A 15,974-nucleotide genomic window follows, 5' to 3' on the forward strand; every position below is an offset into this window, starting at 1 on the left:
AAAATCAGTCTCACATATCAACTTGCCCTGCCGGCACACCCGGATATCTTGATCCTGAGTAATAGTCTAAAACTTGATGAAATTTATCTGAATTTGTTTAATTTCTTAAATCTTTAATTATAACTGATCTGCTGCCTATATCATGATGAGAATTCTCACATAATTGCTGTCTAAACCCAGTAACATTTCCTGTTGGCTAAATGTTATCTTAGCCTCATAGATTGTATCATGTCAACTTTCAAATCCCAAGTGTTAGGCTTTGGATGCGTCATCTGATCTTCCATATCTACAGGCTCTGGGACTAGGCTCATCCAAATAATCCCTAATAATTTAACTTCTCGGCATCATTGGATAAGCAAAAACGATATTGAAAAAATTGATAAAAGTAACATTGAAAGACTTTTATGCTTGTTTCATTCATCTAATTTTAACAAAACTCCTACTGACAGAAACCATTTGTGTTTTCCATATAGATTTCAATGTTCAGGGAACCTAAACAAGAAAAGCGATGTTTACAGCTTTGGGATTATTCTATTTGAGCTAATCACAGGGCAGCCTGCATAAGGACCCTGACTGCGGCATTCACATACTTCAATGGCTGAGTCCAATAGTGGAAAAGGCGACATTTATTGATCCTAGGTTGCAAGGTGAATTCGATGTCAATGCTGCCTGGAAAGTGGCGGACATAGCCATGTCATGTGCACAACCAGCTTCAATCCAAAGGCCTGACATGAGTCTTGTATTAACAGAACTGAAGGAATGCATGGCTATAGAGATGGCTCACGGGATAACTCAAAGAGTGCAGAGCAACATGACAACATCAAGCAACTCACCTGAAATGTCCCTTTTGAACGTGGATTCAGATATGGTTCCCATCCCCAGGTAGCTACCAGACATATCTCCATCTTTTGCTATCAAATTTGCGGTGAGATATCATTTTTCCAGTAAACTAGCAGTATGTCTTTCTAAAGTCTGTCCTGAAGAAATACGAATAAGTTACAGACAGTTTAGCTTTTGGCGTTATCCCTTTTCTTTTCTCTAGTTTTCAGAATCCAGTGTGTTTTGTATACTTAATCATTTGTTATTGTTGGGTTCCATGGGATGGAAAATGAACACAAAAATTTCCTTTCACCTCTCTATTTGTCCCCAGTGACTATTTCTGCAAAATCAATTCAGCTATAACTCTGCAAGGAGCACCTAAACAAAGAGAACTATAATTTGATAAGATATATGAGTATTTTAGGTACAGGGAGATCTCCGTTGAAAACCATGGTACTGAATCAAATATAGAAAGGAAGGAAATGCAGGTTGATAAATGATAAACATATAAAAGAGAAGCAGGAGCAGTTTTAACTGCTCCTTCTCCAAAAAGAAAGATAAAAGATGCGAATCACCGCCAGCATAATAATATGTGCATTTGGGCCAATTGCAGAAAAGCAGAGGAGAGGCCCTTTGCTTTCTTGCACACTCGCCTCTTTCATTTGCTTAAAGAATTAGTGATTTTTGGAACATGACAAGCTTAGTGGATCTTTTCTTTTATCTAAACAAGGTAATTAATTTTCCTTCATTTTCTTTTCTCCTGACTTTTCATAGACTCATAATTTTATAATAATATAATTAATTATATTAAAAGTATAAAAAATTAAAAATAATCAATAAAATATATACATATTTTTTCACTTTTTAAATTAAGTGACTAATAAATTTCTATTTTCTCTTATCTTTCACGTCTTTATTAATTTATCAACTATTTATCTCATTTTTATTAAAAATATATAAAAATTTAAATAATTAATAAAATAACATATTCTCTTACTTCTCAAATTATGTGTCTGATTAATTTCAATTTTTTATCACTTCTTATTCCCACTATGTTATTAATTTTTAACTATTTTTTCTATTTTCAATCAATTAAGGATAATATGTATTTAATATCTCTAACAACTATTTTTTTCCTATATATAAAATCAAGTATTTTTTACTTTGCAAGATAAAAGTTTGAATAAAATTTTAATATATATGTTCTTAATTTTAATAAGATAAACCTCATTTGAATATTTAAGGTTAGACCTTTTGAGGTTATTGAACCACTCATATAATTGATTACCATGCACGTTTAAGTTATTAAAGAGACAAGATAGAAAGGAAAATGTCGAACAGTCCTTTCTGCTGGTTTAGGTAAACAAATTGTTGGTCATGAAGAAAGAAATGGAACATGAATGCTGTGCTATATATTCCATTTTGGCAATTTAAATAAACCTTGTCAACATAATATCGAATACGTATTAGACTGATCGGCTAGACTAATTGAAGAAGTTGTGTTGCTAGCTTGCACTGGCATTTAGTACCCATTGAAGGTTGTTTCTTGGAACTTTGAAAGAGTTTAATTTTCGAGGAAAATAAATGGAAAATGTCTTGCGACTTATGTCAAATTAAGTGTAATGCATGTTATAGACTTTGCTTGAAGAGAAATTTGCAGGACACCTTGCTCAGTAAAGCTTGCCATATCTGATATTTCTATTCTATTATCCCAACCATTGGGCTGCTAATCCACCTACCATACTGCAGTTCTGGAAGTACTGGCATTGCCTTCTTCCAGATGTTTGTCAAATCTTTCACCTCCATTCTAAAGTCCAAGTAAACTCTACAAGACTAGGTTCAGCGAAAGCGTGAACCGAACTTAGGTTTGACCATTGCAAAAATGTTTTTAAGTCAAGGAGATACTCTTATAAATTCCACTTCCTACATCATATAGGTTTTCCTATTTTGGTCCAACAAGCAATTCAAAATCAATTTGATTATGCCATAAAGTCTTCCAAAGAGAAAGAGCATGGAAGTATTTCAGCCATGCAAAGCAGGCAAAGCTTTTATTACACATGCAATGACTCAGAGTCCAGTTCAGCCCCAGTTGTTGGGCTTAGGTCCGATCACCTAAATCTATCTTTCCTCCGCCGAAAGTGAGCCAGCCTGGATATTGTCAACGACCATGAACGCCCAACCCCCCAAGCAATTAGATCCAATTTCATTTATATTCCAGAGACAGCCTGAGGTTACAATCTAACAACTGCTTTTGGACCACGTTACCAGTTTAAAAAATTAAAAATAGTACAGGTATATTATAACTGTACGAAGACGAAATCGAATCCAATTTATCTACTTTTTAGAAAAATCTCCTTCTGGTTGTTTGCATCATGCGATTAATGAAGATGGGTGGTGTCCCCCCGTGGCTTGACTTGGGTCATGAGTCTTGCCTTTCACTCATTTCCCTGTTTCATAATTAAATATTTGTTGCAAAAATAACTTGGCAAACTGTTCTACATCAACAACTTCAAACCAAAGTTTCATTTGTTCTAAAATCCCAAGTTCTCCAGATTACCGCATGCAGAATAGTTCGGCCCCATAGACCATGTGGAAAACTTTTTACCAAGAGTTTTGACTCCCTTGATCTGGAAAGCGAGGGAAATAAACTTCGAAACTGGAATCCGGTCGTAAGGGACAAACACATTATGCAGCCTAGGCCTAGCTACAGTAGCATTCTCTGGAAACACTTTGAGGATATATGTGGCACTAGGGTGACAATCCAACATGCACCATAGTCCTAGACTGATTTAACAATGTTCCTGGCCACACCCTACCTGATTTTTGTACCTATAGGCCGACTTTCATGTCCCGCTACGCAATCAATGTCCACATTTTTAACTTGTTAGAACATGGGTTCAAAACCCCTAACATTTAAAACAGTGAGATTTTGACGTGATTACAGCTACGATATTATTCGGTTATGATTAAGATATTATTAATTTATTAAAAGTCTTTTTCATTTATATATACATATATATACACCTCTATAATTAGCACAGACTTTATTGAAAAAGCTTTGTTGAGTAGTTTTCTTACCTCTTTTTTCAGAAATAATAGGTATTTTATACTGTGTAAACTACAAAAGCTGGATGCAAGTACTAAAGATAATAATAATAATACAGAAGAGCAACATACTAATTACATTTGTTTAGCAATTTGCCAATAACTCGTGCACATGCAGTTTCCCCTCTGGTTCCAATCCAAAAAGCAACGCTCTTAATTATCATCCAACTACCTTTCTTTCTTTTGGTCAGATACACAGAGAAATTCATAAATGTAGCTTCTCTCTATCTTTACATTTTATGACTAACAGAAAAGAATAGAGAAACAAAAAATCTGAGCCTATGATGGAAATTGGTTTATTAGCTATCTAAAAATGTCGTACATGAATGATAATATTCACTTGAACTACTCTCATTTATTGGCTTTTCTCAACCCCCATCTTCCTTCTTCAAGACAGGCCAATTCTAGTCACTTTCGGTCGGCTTATAAGGGCTACCCCGGTGCTCACGGCTTCAAAGTACTATCTTGCTAAAGAAAATGGATGCTTATAGCGCAAGGTTACTGTTTTTGGTCTTTGCATTTGCGTTAGTAAGCAGAGGGTATGCACAAGGGTCAACTACTGTTGTTCCGGCAATCATAACCTTTGGGGACTCTGCGGTAGATGTCGGCAACAATGACTATCTCCCCACCATCTTCAAGGCTAATTACCCTCCTTACGGAAGGGACTTCGCCAATCATAAGCCTACTGGGAGGTTTTGCAATGGAAAATTGGCCACTGACATCACTGGTAAGTAGAAGAACGCACCAGCTCTGTTTAGCTAATAGTTATCAGCATACTTTTTTTGGTAAAATGGATTTAACAAGTTTGAAATGAAATTCCTTCTTGTAGCTGACACACTGGGGTTTACAACCTATCCACCGGCTTATCTTAGCCCAGAAGCATCAGGGAAGAACCTTCTTATTGGAGCCAATTTTGCTTCAGCTGGATCTGGCTATGATGACAATGCAGCCATGATAAATGTGAGATTTTAACCTTATGATAAAGATACAGTTCCTTTTGTACTAATCTTACAATAGCCTTGTAGTATAAAGTTTCTGATTTCTCTGTCTTTCAATCTCAAATTTTGTTAAATTATTGTATTTTGTTTTGTTGCAGCATGCTATCACATTGACCCAGCAGGTAGAGTATTTCAAGGAGTACCAGGCAAAGCTAGCGACGGTAGCTGGCAGTAGCAAATCAGCTTCCATAATCAAGGATGCTTTGTATGTACTGAGTGCTGGAAGCGGTGACTTTCTCCAGAACTACTATGTCAATCCTTTAATTAACCATGTCTATACTGCAGACCAGTACGGCTCAATCCTTATTGATGCCTTCACAAGCTTTGTCCAGGTATATAGCTATTAAATAATGGTTTTTCTTTCTGGTAGAACACTTTTGTGGGTTGTGCAGATATATAAAGACTAGATTAAAGCTCAAGCATGGAAAACTCAATGAAATTCTTATTGTCACTTTGAATAACTGCATCTTGATAAATTTTGTATGCCTGTGATTGACAACAGAACTTGTATGGCTTGGGAGCCAGGAAAATTGGAGTTACTTCTCTCCCACCGTTAGGTTGTATTCCCTTAGCAAGAACATTGTTTGGTTACCACGAGGAGGGATGTGTCTCCAGGTTCAATACCGATGCTCAGCAATTCAATAAAAAGCTCAACTCGGCTGCAGCCAATCTCCAGAAGCAGCACCCTGATCTTAAGATTGTGGTTTTTGACATTTTCAAGGCATTTTATGATGTTGTTAAATCTCCTTCAAAATACGGTAAGGGAAAGAGTAAAACCCTTTTTAATTGGTGAATAGAATTGATATATAGGCAATGCATTATGAGTTAATTTATGAACCTGTTCTGGTAGGTTTCGTGGAAGCAAAAAGAGGTTGCTGTGGAACAGGGACAGTGGAGACAACCGCATTCTTGTGCAATCCGAAGACACCAGGAACTTGTCCTAATGCCACCCAGTTTGTGTTTTGGGACAGTGTTCACCCATCTCAGGCTGCTAATCAGGTCCTTGCTGATGCATTGATTACTCAGGGCCTTGCCCTTATTTGATTCAGAAGACACATATCTATTTGCCCTTCGAAACTGTACTAAGCGTGCTAGCACTCTTTTATTATCACCTTGATCAAAAAATTATTTATATGGCATACGCTTGTCTGTCTAATAATGTGTGCCAGAAAATTCAATATCCATCAAGATGATTTCATTTAGTTTTGTGACATACAGTTAAAGAAATTGTTACCAAAGATCTCCAAGTTAATTGAGGATAATGGAATTGCCGTTCATTTTCCTCAATGTATCCTCTTTTGTCCCCTTTTATTTTTTTTTTCTTTTTGGTTTTTGTTTACAATTCATAAAAATGCATCTTACAACCTAAAAAATGAACTGCAAAGAGAAAGATGTAGAAGGAAGGGTAGGAAAAGGCAGCATGATCAGAAAAGCTCCAGATATGAGAAAAAGGAAACCTGCGCTTTGTCGCTCTTAGTTTTGGACACAATACAATAGGAGAGCATAAAGTCACCAAAATAACCAGAAAGCATATAGCAATTCATACATCAGCAGCAAGTATTTTGCAAAATTGAAAAAACACCAAGGAAAATAGTACGCATGTTAGAATCATGTGATGACACCAGTTAGTAGCTTTAAGCAACGGGCAGATTTGGGGTTGGCAAAAGTAACAGCATCTCTACCGGTCCTAGCATTTGCCTTCTTTAGCACTTGGAACTGGCTTGTCTCGCGCAGCCATGGAATTAGGACTCAGCAGCTTGAGTACTTCAGAATTCTTTATCCCCAATAGCTCTCCTGTAACCTTCGCTGCATATTAAAAAGAATAGACATGCATACACCAAAAGATTCTCCTCAAAAGAAGATATTCTACTAGAAATTATAAATCACAAACCTCAAGATTCTCTACAAATGGGCAAGTTATATTTTCATTGTTCTTCTTACAGCGTCCAGGGGATGCAGCAGCAACAGATTGGATAGCTGCTACTGCTACAGAGGATTTTTCTGCAGGTTCATACTTTCTGTTTCCCTTCTTCCTGAAGCCTACTTTCTTACTCCCAGAATTCCCACGGCCCAGCTCTTGGATTCGAACATCAGGGTTAGCATATGTCATAGGCTGTAAGAGAGGGGAAATTTTATTGCAAAAGCAAAATCTAATCCGACAAACAAATAAGCAAATTACAAAAGAAAATGTTATATACAGACTTGCTAAAGGGATTCCATTAGCAAATATCAAGAGTATGCAAATTAAAAACTATTCATTTGAAGAAAAAAGTTTAGCTCATACACTCTGTCTGCACACCCAATCTCTTCTGATCCCGGCATTGCTTGGATGCATGTTTCTCATAAGATCCTGCAAAGTCATGAGCAATACAAGAATAAATGCCAGAACAGAACTGCAGTAAGAAAAACTAGTTTCCAAGAAAATGAGATACATGCTTACGTATGAGAAGTTTTGCTGGTCATGTGATGTTGCAAAAGAATGCTGAATGCCCACATTTGCAATACTATTCTGAGATAAGGTTGGCTGGGGCAGCAGAGGGAAAAGAGGAGGGCAAGGAGGGATACTGAAGTAAAATGGGCAGAACTGAGGGGTAACGGCCTTGCAACTTGATTGATATGAGGACTGTACCGGGGTGTTTTGCACATAGTAGTTCTGCAATTCCAAGCGGCGATCTTCTTTACGCTGAGCTACTGCCACATACAGATTCCTTCCCTCAAAAAAGGTTCCTAAGCAATTGCAAATTCACGTTAATAACCATAAAATGTCCTTCAAAAATCTTCAAAAGGAATCACAACTCAAATTATCAGGACAGGGGAGAAGGGCAGAGGGAACGTTGTCTAACCATTAAGCCCATGTAAAGCTGACATTGCTTCTCTATGACAGGAGAAGCACACAAAGCCAAATCCCTTACTCATCCCATTATCATAGCGCATCACCCTTGCTGAGGTTATTTTTCCAAACTGACCAAAAAGTTCTTGTAATTTTTTGTCATCAATGGATACATTGAGGTTCTTCACATAGAGATTTGAAGCCTTCAATTTCTCAAAGCGACTGTTGAATACATACTTGTACTTATGTTTCAATAGCTCTGTCCTTTCAGCCTTCTTTTGAGCCCTTCCAACAAACAAATTCTTTGAACCTGATTAACAAATCAATTTTACATATCTAAATGATTAATCTTTTGGATGAACTGCTAAGTTTAAAACAAAGGAAACAAACATGAAAAGGACAATTTTTACCCAGTTGTACACCATTCATTGCCTCCAGAGCTTTCTTAGCATCATCCGAGGATTGAAAGTTGACAAACCCAAAACCTCTTGAGCTCCCATTGCCATCCTTCATGACTACAACGCTGCAAACCTTCCCATATCTAGAAAACATTTCTCCAAGGAGATCCTCTGTCATGCCATCAACCAGGTTTTTCACATATAGATTAGTGAACTTCTCTCCTTCAGCACCTGCTGTCCTTTCACTCTTCTTGACAAATTTGGACACATATCTGCCAAGGAAGTGCAATAAACAAAGCAGCCATTAATTTAACAAATCAACAACACAAAAACGTGTAAAGAAATAGATGAAAGACCATTTCAATCCAGAGGTTACCCAGGAAAGAAACAAACAAAAGTAGAACTGTCTGGGAGGGGAGGCAGAAGTAAATGAAACAGAAATTTTATATAGAATTAAAAGCAAATAAGGAAACAAGTAATAAAAATTAAAAGAAAAAACTTGCAGCGAAAAAATGGAAGGGATGGATTAAGAACAATCACAAACAAAAGCACCGAATGAAAGTTAACCAAAATCATAAGGCCTGAAAAGTAAGAATACAGCTGGCCATCGAGGAAAAGAGAAGACGAATGCAAGAAAATGATTCCTTTTTGGCTGTTGGACTAATTACAGGAGAACTGAAAATTGAGGACAGGAGTATACGACCTCCATCTTACTGTATCTTAGAAAAAATGTTCTACCATCTGACATCATTCAATTGACTATTCTGGAGGCTCCAAAATCACACCAAGTATAACTGTATAAAGTATATGGTTTTGCTTTCCGTGAAAGATCTTAGGCCTCAGCTACATCTTGAAAAGAGCCCTCAATTATTCTTAATCATCAACTTCCTTTTTCATCTTTTCGTTTTCAAGAACCATAATGCAACTCAGATGAACAATATCATTCAGGCATTCACCCATTGAAGGTTAGGATAATCAAGAGAAGTATAGGTCCTCTAATGAGCATAGAAACAGACAATAAGTATCAAGGAATCCACAATCTCAAAACATATTAACCCTTAAAAAACTAACAGTTAACACAAGTATATAGTTAAGAAGCCTTTACAAAGGAGGTATCAGGATTGAGAAAGTATCTGAGAGAAATAAGATCACAATGCTTACAACTTCTTCCCTTCAAGCATAGTATCATGGAGAGCGGTTGTGGCAGCCTTAGCTGATTCTTCTGAATCAAACTGCACAAATCCAAAACCTTTACTCTTGCCATTTTCTTCAGCAACCTTACAAGAAAGAATAGTCCCAAATCGACAGAAGATTCCCTCCAAGCGAGCACTAGTGACAGTAGGGTCCAGGTTCTTGACAAAGAGATTGGCAAGACCAATCTTTCGAGGCAAAGGATCTCTATGAGACCACATTATCCTCACTGGTTTTCCCTTCAGGTCAGTGTGGTTTAGACATGCTAAAGCTTTAGATGCTGATCAAAACAGAGGATAAGCATTAATAAACTCCTCAGATGACAGACAGTCATCATCACCAAAAGTAGGAATCCAGAGTAATGCAAAATAATTGGTGGTTAAAAGGGAAAAAAAAAAAAAAAAGACTCATTCACACTGGGGAAACAGACGAAAAAAAATTAAATATTCATTAACGGATTAACGGCAGAAGTAATGCAGAATATCAAGAGGGAAAAAAATGCAAAGCAAAACCCTAGAATGAGAAAGTTCTCAAGAAACAGAAAAAAATACAGAGCAAAAATGTATACAACATTCTACAGAAACGCAAAAAAAAATGGAAAAGAAGAGATAAGGACCTAGATATATAGAACTCAAAAAAAACAAGGCAAGAATTGTCCAGTATATTGAACAATGAAGATGCCAAGCTTAGTTGAACAGATTCAGAGAAACCAACATGAAACAAACAAGAATGTAGGGGACAACACTTCGATATTCACCTAATGAAATGAAGAAAATTCCACGTAAAAGAGCCCTAGAAACTTGGCAAAACAGAGCATTCAACAGATTTTATAGCCATATTGAAAGCTAGAGATTCCAAGAAAACGAATGCATGCAAGCAAAGAAACAAGTTAAAGGGAGACAAACAAGGAAACGCAAATTGTTAACATAAAATGAAGAAAAAACACTCCAAGAAACTTCGACAAACAGAGACAACAGAGCTTTTAAAGAAAAAACTCAAGAAAAGGAGAACCCAAGAAAGAAAAAACGAAAAATACCATGAGCGTGAGAGAAGAAGTTGATATAACCGTAACGAAGAGACTTTCCGGTACGGAGACATCGGCAAAGGCGAAGAGAGACAATGGGAGCAACGGTAGAGAATATGCGAAAGAGGTCAAGCTCTGTAACATCCGGGTCCAAATCACCCACGTACAATGACGCTCTTTGCAGAGGATTCCAAACCCCTCCTGCGACCGTTGTCGCTGGTAGTGGCAGGGGCAGAGGTGGAAGAGACATCGATGGTGGTGGTGCTGACGCCATTACGTTTTTTCGTTTTTGCTTAAACCCAGAGAGAGAGAGAGGGAGGGTTTTTGCTTCTTTTTTGTTTGGGTTAAAAAAAGTAAGGTGGTGGTTTGTGTAGTACGGCTTATTGGCATTTGGATTATTAGCTTGTAGCTGTACGGACCTCACGCGACATAAGGATCTTTCACCCTTGTAAACTCGCTCTATCGAACTGACACGTGTCGAATACATGACAAAACTGACTCTGCAGGTTTTGGGCCTTGGTGTTTTAGTGAAGCCCAGCATGAACACGAACATTGCATTGTTTCCAAACGAAAGAGAGTATACGGAAGTGGTAATTTAGTTTTAATGCTTTTTCAAGTGTTTCTATTTGGATTTTCAGCAGTAGAGTGATATGTTACATGTGGACTAACTATGTATAATAACAAGCTACACATATCACTATCAACTAAACTTATATGATGCTTGCTGATTTCTTGTGAATCTTTCCTCTCCGTGGTTCTGATTCTTTTAAAACTTCGGCAAACTTGACCAAGTCAGATTTGGAGTCGGAGTCTTGATCGAGTAGGTGCTCAAGAGGAGACTCAGAAGCATCATCCCTGCCTAATATGAATCTTTTATATCCATAAGAACTGCAGTCACTACTTCTTCGAAAGTTTTCCACATCTTTAATATGATCAACATTCAGACTCCTCCATCTTGGAATATCCAAAGACGGTCTACATGAACTCAGAGATGGAGTTGTAACTCTATCACTATGGCTTTGTAGCATGGTTATGGAATCATTCCCTCTACCGGAACTCCAAGTTGGAGAATCAACATCTTCTAGATGATCAGTTTTGCTTGTTGATGAAACCTGGCTATGATGATGATGACCGTCTTTTCCCCGCAATAGTCGCCTAAGATTTTTGAAAAACTTAATTTTTCCTGAATTGGTGGTTTTTGTAGCGGATGAATTCTCAAATGAAGAATCATCTAGTTCTCCAGCCTCAGTACCATAGGAAGCTTGGGAAGAAGACCATTGATCACAATCAAAATCCATGCTACTCATCCCTCTATCCCCCATTCCTTCAGTATGTGCATATTCAAGTATCAGTTTTTTGGCTTTCTCCTCCGACTTTGGGCTTAGGCTTTTGCTTAGGTCTCTAGCAACTGTTTTACCGGGAGGGGGTTGATAATTCCTCAGCTCATACCGCAAGCAAGCATTTATCCAACGGAGATACACCAGTTCTTCAGCATCAGCACATCTATCTGCTTGAAGCTGCTCGATTTGCTTTGTCAAGTCTTCATTTTCTTGCCTCAGACAGTTACTCATTTCATTCAATGCTTCTGTCTGCAACCAAACACACCCAGAAACATAATCCAAGAATAATTACATTAGTAACAATGTAAAGGAAGAGCATTTAACGCAAATGAACTACCTACCTCAGGATCCTCCAAAACAGAATTTGCAAGGATTTGGGTGGACTCCAACTTCTGAGCCAGTTCAGAATTTTCTGTCTGCAAACTCCTATTAGATTTCCTCAACTCTTCTGCCTCACCTTCCAAAGCCTTTAGCCTTTGCAACTTTGATTCAATATCCTGATTATCTGCAAGAACCTTAAGTTCTTGCTCTTGCAATCTAGCAACCCTCTTTTGAAGATTTAGGATCTGCTCTCTGTTCTGCTCCGCCTCATGCCTAAGTTTCTTCTTTAGCAGCTTAATTCTGGATCTTGCAGTTTCAAGCTCAGCTACAACTTTTGCATGATCAGCGACTTGGCTCTCTAATCTTCGGTTTTCTGACTGTAAGGACTCAATCTTGAGAGCGAAAAGCTTAGCCTCCATATTGTTTATCTTCAAGCGGTTTTGGAGCTCCAAAGCTGCAGTTTCTTGTTCTTTAAGGCCATAATACTCCAGTAACTGGACCTCGAGATTCCTCTCCCTCTCTCTAAGCATTCTTACCATATTTCTCAGATGCTTAATCTCTTCCTCATAATTATCCTTTTCAGCACTTCTAAATGTTCTTGAAGCATCCACATCTGACCTTGGTGTCTCTACTTCCTTCTTAGGAGAAGGCCCAGCACCAGTGGCAGAAAAGTCATATTCCTCAACAAGATCATTAAACTCTGGCAGGAGAAACCCATCTCCACTGTGTCTAATGCTTGGGGAAAGACCAACAGAAGCATTATCAACACTAGCTCGTTGCATGTGCATCTCTTCCTGACAGAAGGAAAACAAAATAGCATATTCAGGAAATAAAATCAGCACAGGCATATATTGAACCTCAGAAACTAACATCATGTGGCACACATTCAGCCTCCTCTAGTCATACATAAATTCACAACTGTTATGAAATTGAACAGTTTTAGCACATGTAATCATTTAATCCCCAAATTAGATAGGAATGAACAAGTAACAAATTGAAGACAATTTGTTTAAGGCATAAAGCAGAAGCCTCTCGGTGCACCTAAACCACATAAGAAAAGGATACTTTAAGCAGTTATTTTCAGAGGCCCTGGTAAATTCCCATATTTGCAAACTTTCCCCTGATTCCCTTGCAGACAAACACCGCAGGTTTCATCGTGTACATTAGTTGAATAAAACTGACAAATATTCCAACCATCAATGGCTCCTTGATTTCCACAAAGATCTGCAGATTCCATTAGAGGGTTTTTTGGACCATGAAAACAGATATTCATACTGTGGAAACCATTACAAGATTTACATAACACAAGTTTCCCTTCTGCCAGTTAGGCCGAAGAATACAAATATAAGGCTCACCCCTCCTTCCTTTCTCCAATTGAAGAAATACCAACAAGAGATGTCACCAAGGATGGAAAAAAAGGTTTTAATTTAATAGCATTTTAAAATTACAATTCCACATATATCTACCTATCAATATTATACAATTGGAATTGATCCAAAAAGGAAAATAAATGTTGAAGGCGTTAGTATTATCCAAGGAAACTTACAGGGCCGGAAGTTGGTGATATCTTTAAGGCTTGAGCATCATCTTTATACCGATCTTTTCCTCTGGAATCAACCTTGCTGCCACGATCTGTATAATCAAAGTAGGAACAAAGTTCAAAATCCAAATAAATTAATAAAAACCAAAACCAAAAAGATCAATTCAAGCTAAAAGCCAACCTGAAACGCGTGGTGATGGAGGGCGAGGCAAATATGGTTTGAACTTTCGGGTTCTAAGTCGAGAATAAAGGAATCCAGCAAAAGAGAGAGCAATAGCCACTCCCAATTTCACCAAAAGCGGCCTTAAATCTCTTTTTTCCTTTAACATCATAACTGAAAACGTTTAATTTCGAGAATCCTCTTCTTCACCATCTTCCATCTAAAAATGTAAAAATTAAAGAAACCAACAACAAAGAACAACAATTAATTATTGATTGAATTCTAGATGAACAAAGTAAAGCAACGAAATCCATATGATCCATTTCACGATAAAAATCTAAGAGGCAACAAAGGTTAAACTGCTTGCCCAAAAATAGAAAGATCGACAGATAAACAGACGAAAACAAAAAATATATATATGATTATTCATAATACAAATATGCTAATATTAGACACCTATAAGTAATATAAACTCAAAGTTCAAACCAAAAAAAAAATATATATATATATATATAACCCACCTGAGATTAACAGGAAACAATGAAGAAGGAAAGAAAAATTTATGCAATAAGCAAAACCCATTAGAATTCAAGTAACATCCAGACAGAAAATAAAACCCATCTCGAAAGAGAAACAAGAGGACTCACTATCATAGGATCCTCAAACGCATCGAAAACCAGCAAGAATCAACAAAACAGTAACGTCTTCTCTTTTTTAATTTTGGTTTAATATGTTCTGCGTTGAATTGAGGTTGCTATTTTTCTTCTTTTTTTTTTTTGGTTAATTTGGACGTCTGACAGTCTGTTTGGTTATGCAGCAAAACAGAGCATGATATTATAGTGGCAACATGAAATATGGTACTGTATATGAATAAATTAATATTGGGGTCGTCGCTGGTTTCTGTCTTTATTTCAGGTCCGAATGCGATGTTTTCAAAAGTAGTTTGAAAAAGAGAGCAAGGGTTTGGTTTTGTTTGTTAATGGAGAAAATGAAGTTTGGATTCTTGGCTCATTTGATGCCAAGTAGACGCTGCTTTTGACAACAAGAAGATGCTCCCAAATTTTCCTATAATATTACATTTATTTAAATTTAGAAATCGATAAACCATCAAATGATTGAACAAATCAACATAAAATTCAAGTAAATCTATACAAAATAAGGATTCAAATTACTATAAAAAATGCATGAAACTTTTTGGTATTTTTTTAATAATATAATATTTTAAAAAAAGTCTTCAATTATATAAAAAATTTAAATAAGTTTTTATATTTTTATTACAGTTAATTAAAATTTTATATTTTTATTTTAATTGATGATAATTAATTAATTATTAATTATAAAAATTTATTTAACTAAAAATAAAAATATAAAAATTTAATTAAATATAATAAAAAATTAAAAAAATTAATTTTTTAAATAATTTAATAATTTATTTAAATATTATATATTTTTAATTTAACAAATATATTTTACAGTGTTACGTTAAATGCAAGGGTAGTTGCAGTCTTTAATTGGGTGAAAGAGAAAGAGGTTTGGTTCTTCCTTAGCGTAAGTTGCTTGTGCCATGGGTCTTTGGAATCTAATCCGAAGATTGGCTCTCCGCTTGTCCTGGAAGGTTAGGTGCTTGACTTTTGAGAGATTAATGAAGGTGACACTTGGCGATGGAGTCATAGCTTATAAATGGAACACACGTGATAAGTAAAAGCACGGAAGCTCACAAAATTAATAATAATAAAGCATGGAAGGTCACCTCACTTACGTTTAAAGGAAATGGAAACAATACTAAGACCTATCATGAATGCATATACAGCAATAATAATAATTATATAAGAAATGAGACTTTGAATTAAATATTAGAGCAATAATAATAATATAAAAAAATAACTAATTTTTTATTAAATTAAATATTACCTATGCATTATATTCATTGGCAAATGGTAATAGCATCTATAGTTCTTTTATATTGACAGCTATGGCGGAAACAAAAGCACGGGGAAAGCGTGAAATTCAGAGCATATATACTACACTTGTTCCTTGTTGGTTATTTTGTAATTTGAGAAATGCGAGCGGCATTCCATTCGATTCGTCCAAAACCATAGTTTTGACGGTAGCCTCCTAGCCCTTCCCCTCTCTTTTCTTTGCATCTTGGAGCGCCGCCATGAAATCGATCCTGGTGGCTAGCTTTTTCGCACTTGTTCATACCCAATCCAAGTTTCACCTCTTGACCCCACATTGAACCCATCTGCTC

General features: G+C 36.6%; 4 protein-coding genes across 5 annotated transcripts in view; 2 read left to right on the forward strand and 2 right to left on the reverse strand.

The window, feature by feature from the left end:
* The window catches only part of LOC110423775 (putative leucine-rich repeat receptor-like protein kinase At2g19210), an 11,416-nt gene extending 10,308 nt beyond the window's left edge, over window positions 1–1,108 (forward strand). Inside the window, 3 exon segments of the mRNA XM_089784850.1 lie at window positions 1–58; window positions 474–560; window positions 562–1,108. The exon segment at window positions 1–58 is cut by the window's left edge and continues 132 nt beyond it. Coding sequence (XP_089640976.1) covers window positions 1–58; window positions 474–560; window positions 562–886 — 470 coding nt within the window. The 3' untranslated portion in view covers window positions 887–1,108.
* Window positions 1,109–4,170: 3,062 nt separating this feature from the next.
* Window positions 4,171–6,213, forward strand: LOC110423777 (GDSL-like Lipase/Acylhydrolase superfamily protein). The gene is made up of 5 exons (XM_021438138.2): window positions 4,171–4,651; window positions 4,754–4,884; window positions 5,021–5,254; window positions 5,425–5,680; window positions 5,773–6,213. The coding sequence occupies exons 1-5, from the start codon at window positions 4,402–4,404 to the stop codon at window positions 5,964–5,966; spliced, it is 1,065 nt and encodes a 354-aa protein (XP_021293813.1). The 5' UTR covers window positions 4,171–4,401; the 3' UTR covers window positions 5,967–6,213.
* A 121-nt stretch (window positions 6,214–6,334) lies between these two features.
* Window positions 6,335–10,717, reverse strand: LOC110423776 (polyadenylate-binding protein 6-like). Of its 2 annotated transcripts, none has more exons than XM_021438137.1 (8): window positions 10,378–10,717; window positions 9,312–9,621; window positions 8,163–8,422; window positions 7,766–8,062; window positions 7,363–7,649; window positions 7,207–7,272; window positions 6,814–7,035; window positions 6,335–6,716 (listed from the first exon to the last, which is right to left on the reverse strand). In XM_021438137.1, exons 1-8 carry the CDS (start codon window positions 10,637–10,639, stop codon window positions 6,699–6,701), a joined length of 1,722 nt encoding a protein of 573 aa, XP_021293812.1. In that variant the 5' UTR covers window positions 10,640–10,717; the 3' UTR covers window positions 6,335–6,698. The 2 variants fall into 2 exon arrangements, with proteins under 2 accessions (XP_021293812.1, XP_021293811.1); XM_021438136.1 differs by having other exon boundaries at window positions 6,335–6,728.
* A 279-nt stretch (window positions 10,718–10,996) lies between these two features.
* AR791 (actin binding protein family) lies at window positions 10,997–14,721 on the reverse strand. Its single transcript, XM_021438520.1, has 5 exons — window positions 14,374–14,721; window positions 13,748–13,946; window positions 13,573–13,658; window positions 12,047–12,820; window positions 10,997–11,954 (listed from the first exon to the last, which is right to left on the reverse strand). The coding sequence occupies exons 2-5, from the start codon at window positions 13,896–13,898 to the stop codon at window positions 11,076–11,078; spliced, it is 1,890 nt and encodes a 629-aa protein (XP_021294195.1). The 5' UTR covers window positions 13,899–13,946; window positions 14,374–14,721; the 3' UTR covers window positions 10,997–11,075.
* Between the last annotated feature and the right edge of the window lie 1,253 nt (window positions 14,722–15,974).

This window comes from Theobroma umbraticum, unplaced genomic scaffold (genome assembly GCF_002168275.2).
Source record: "Theobroma umbraticum cultivar Fairchild unplaced genomic scaffold, ASM216827v3 scaffold_204.0, whole genome shotgun sequence".
Lineage (NCBI taxonomy): Eukaryota > Viridiplantae > Streptophyta > Magnoliopsida > Malvales > Malvaceae > Theobroma > Theobroma umbraticum.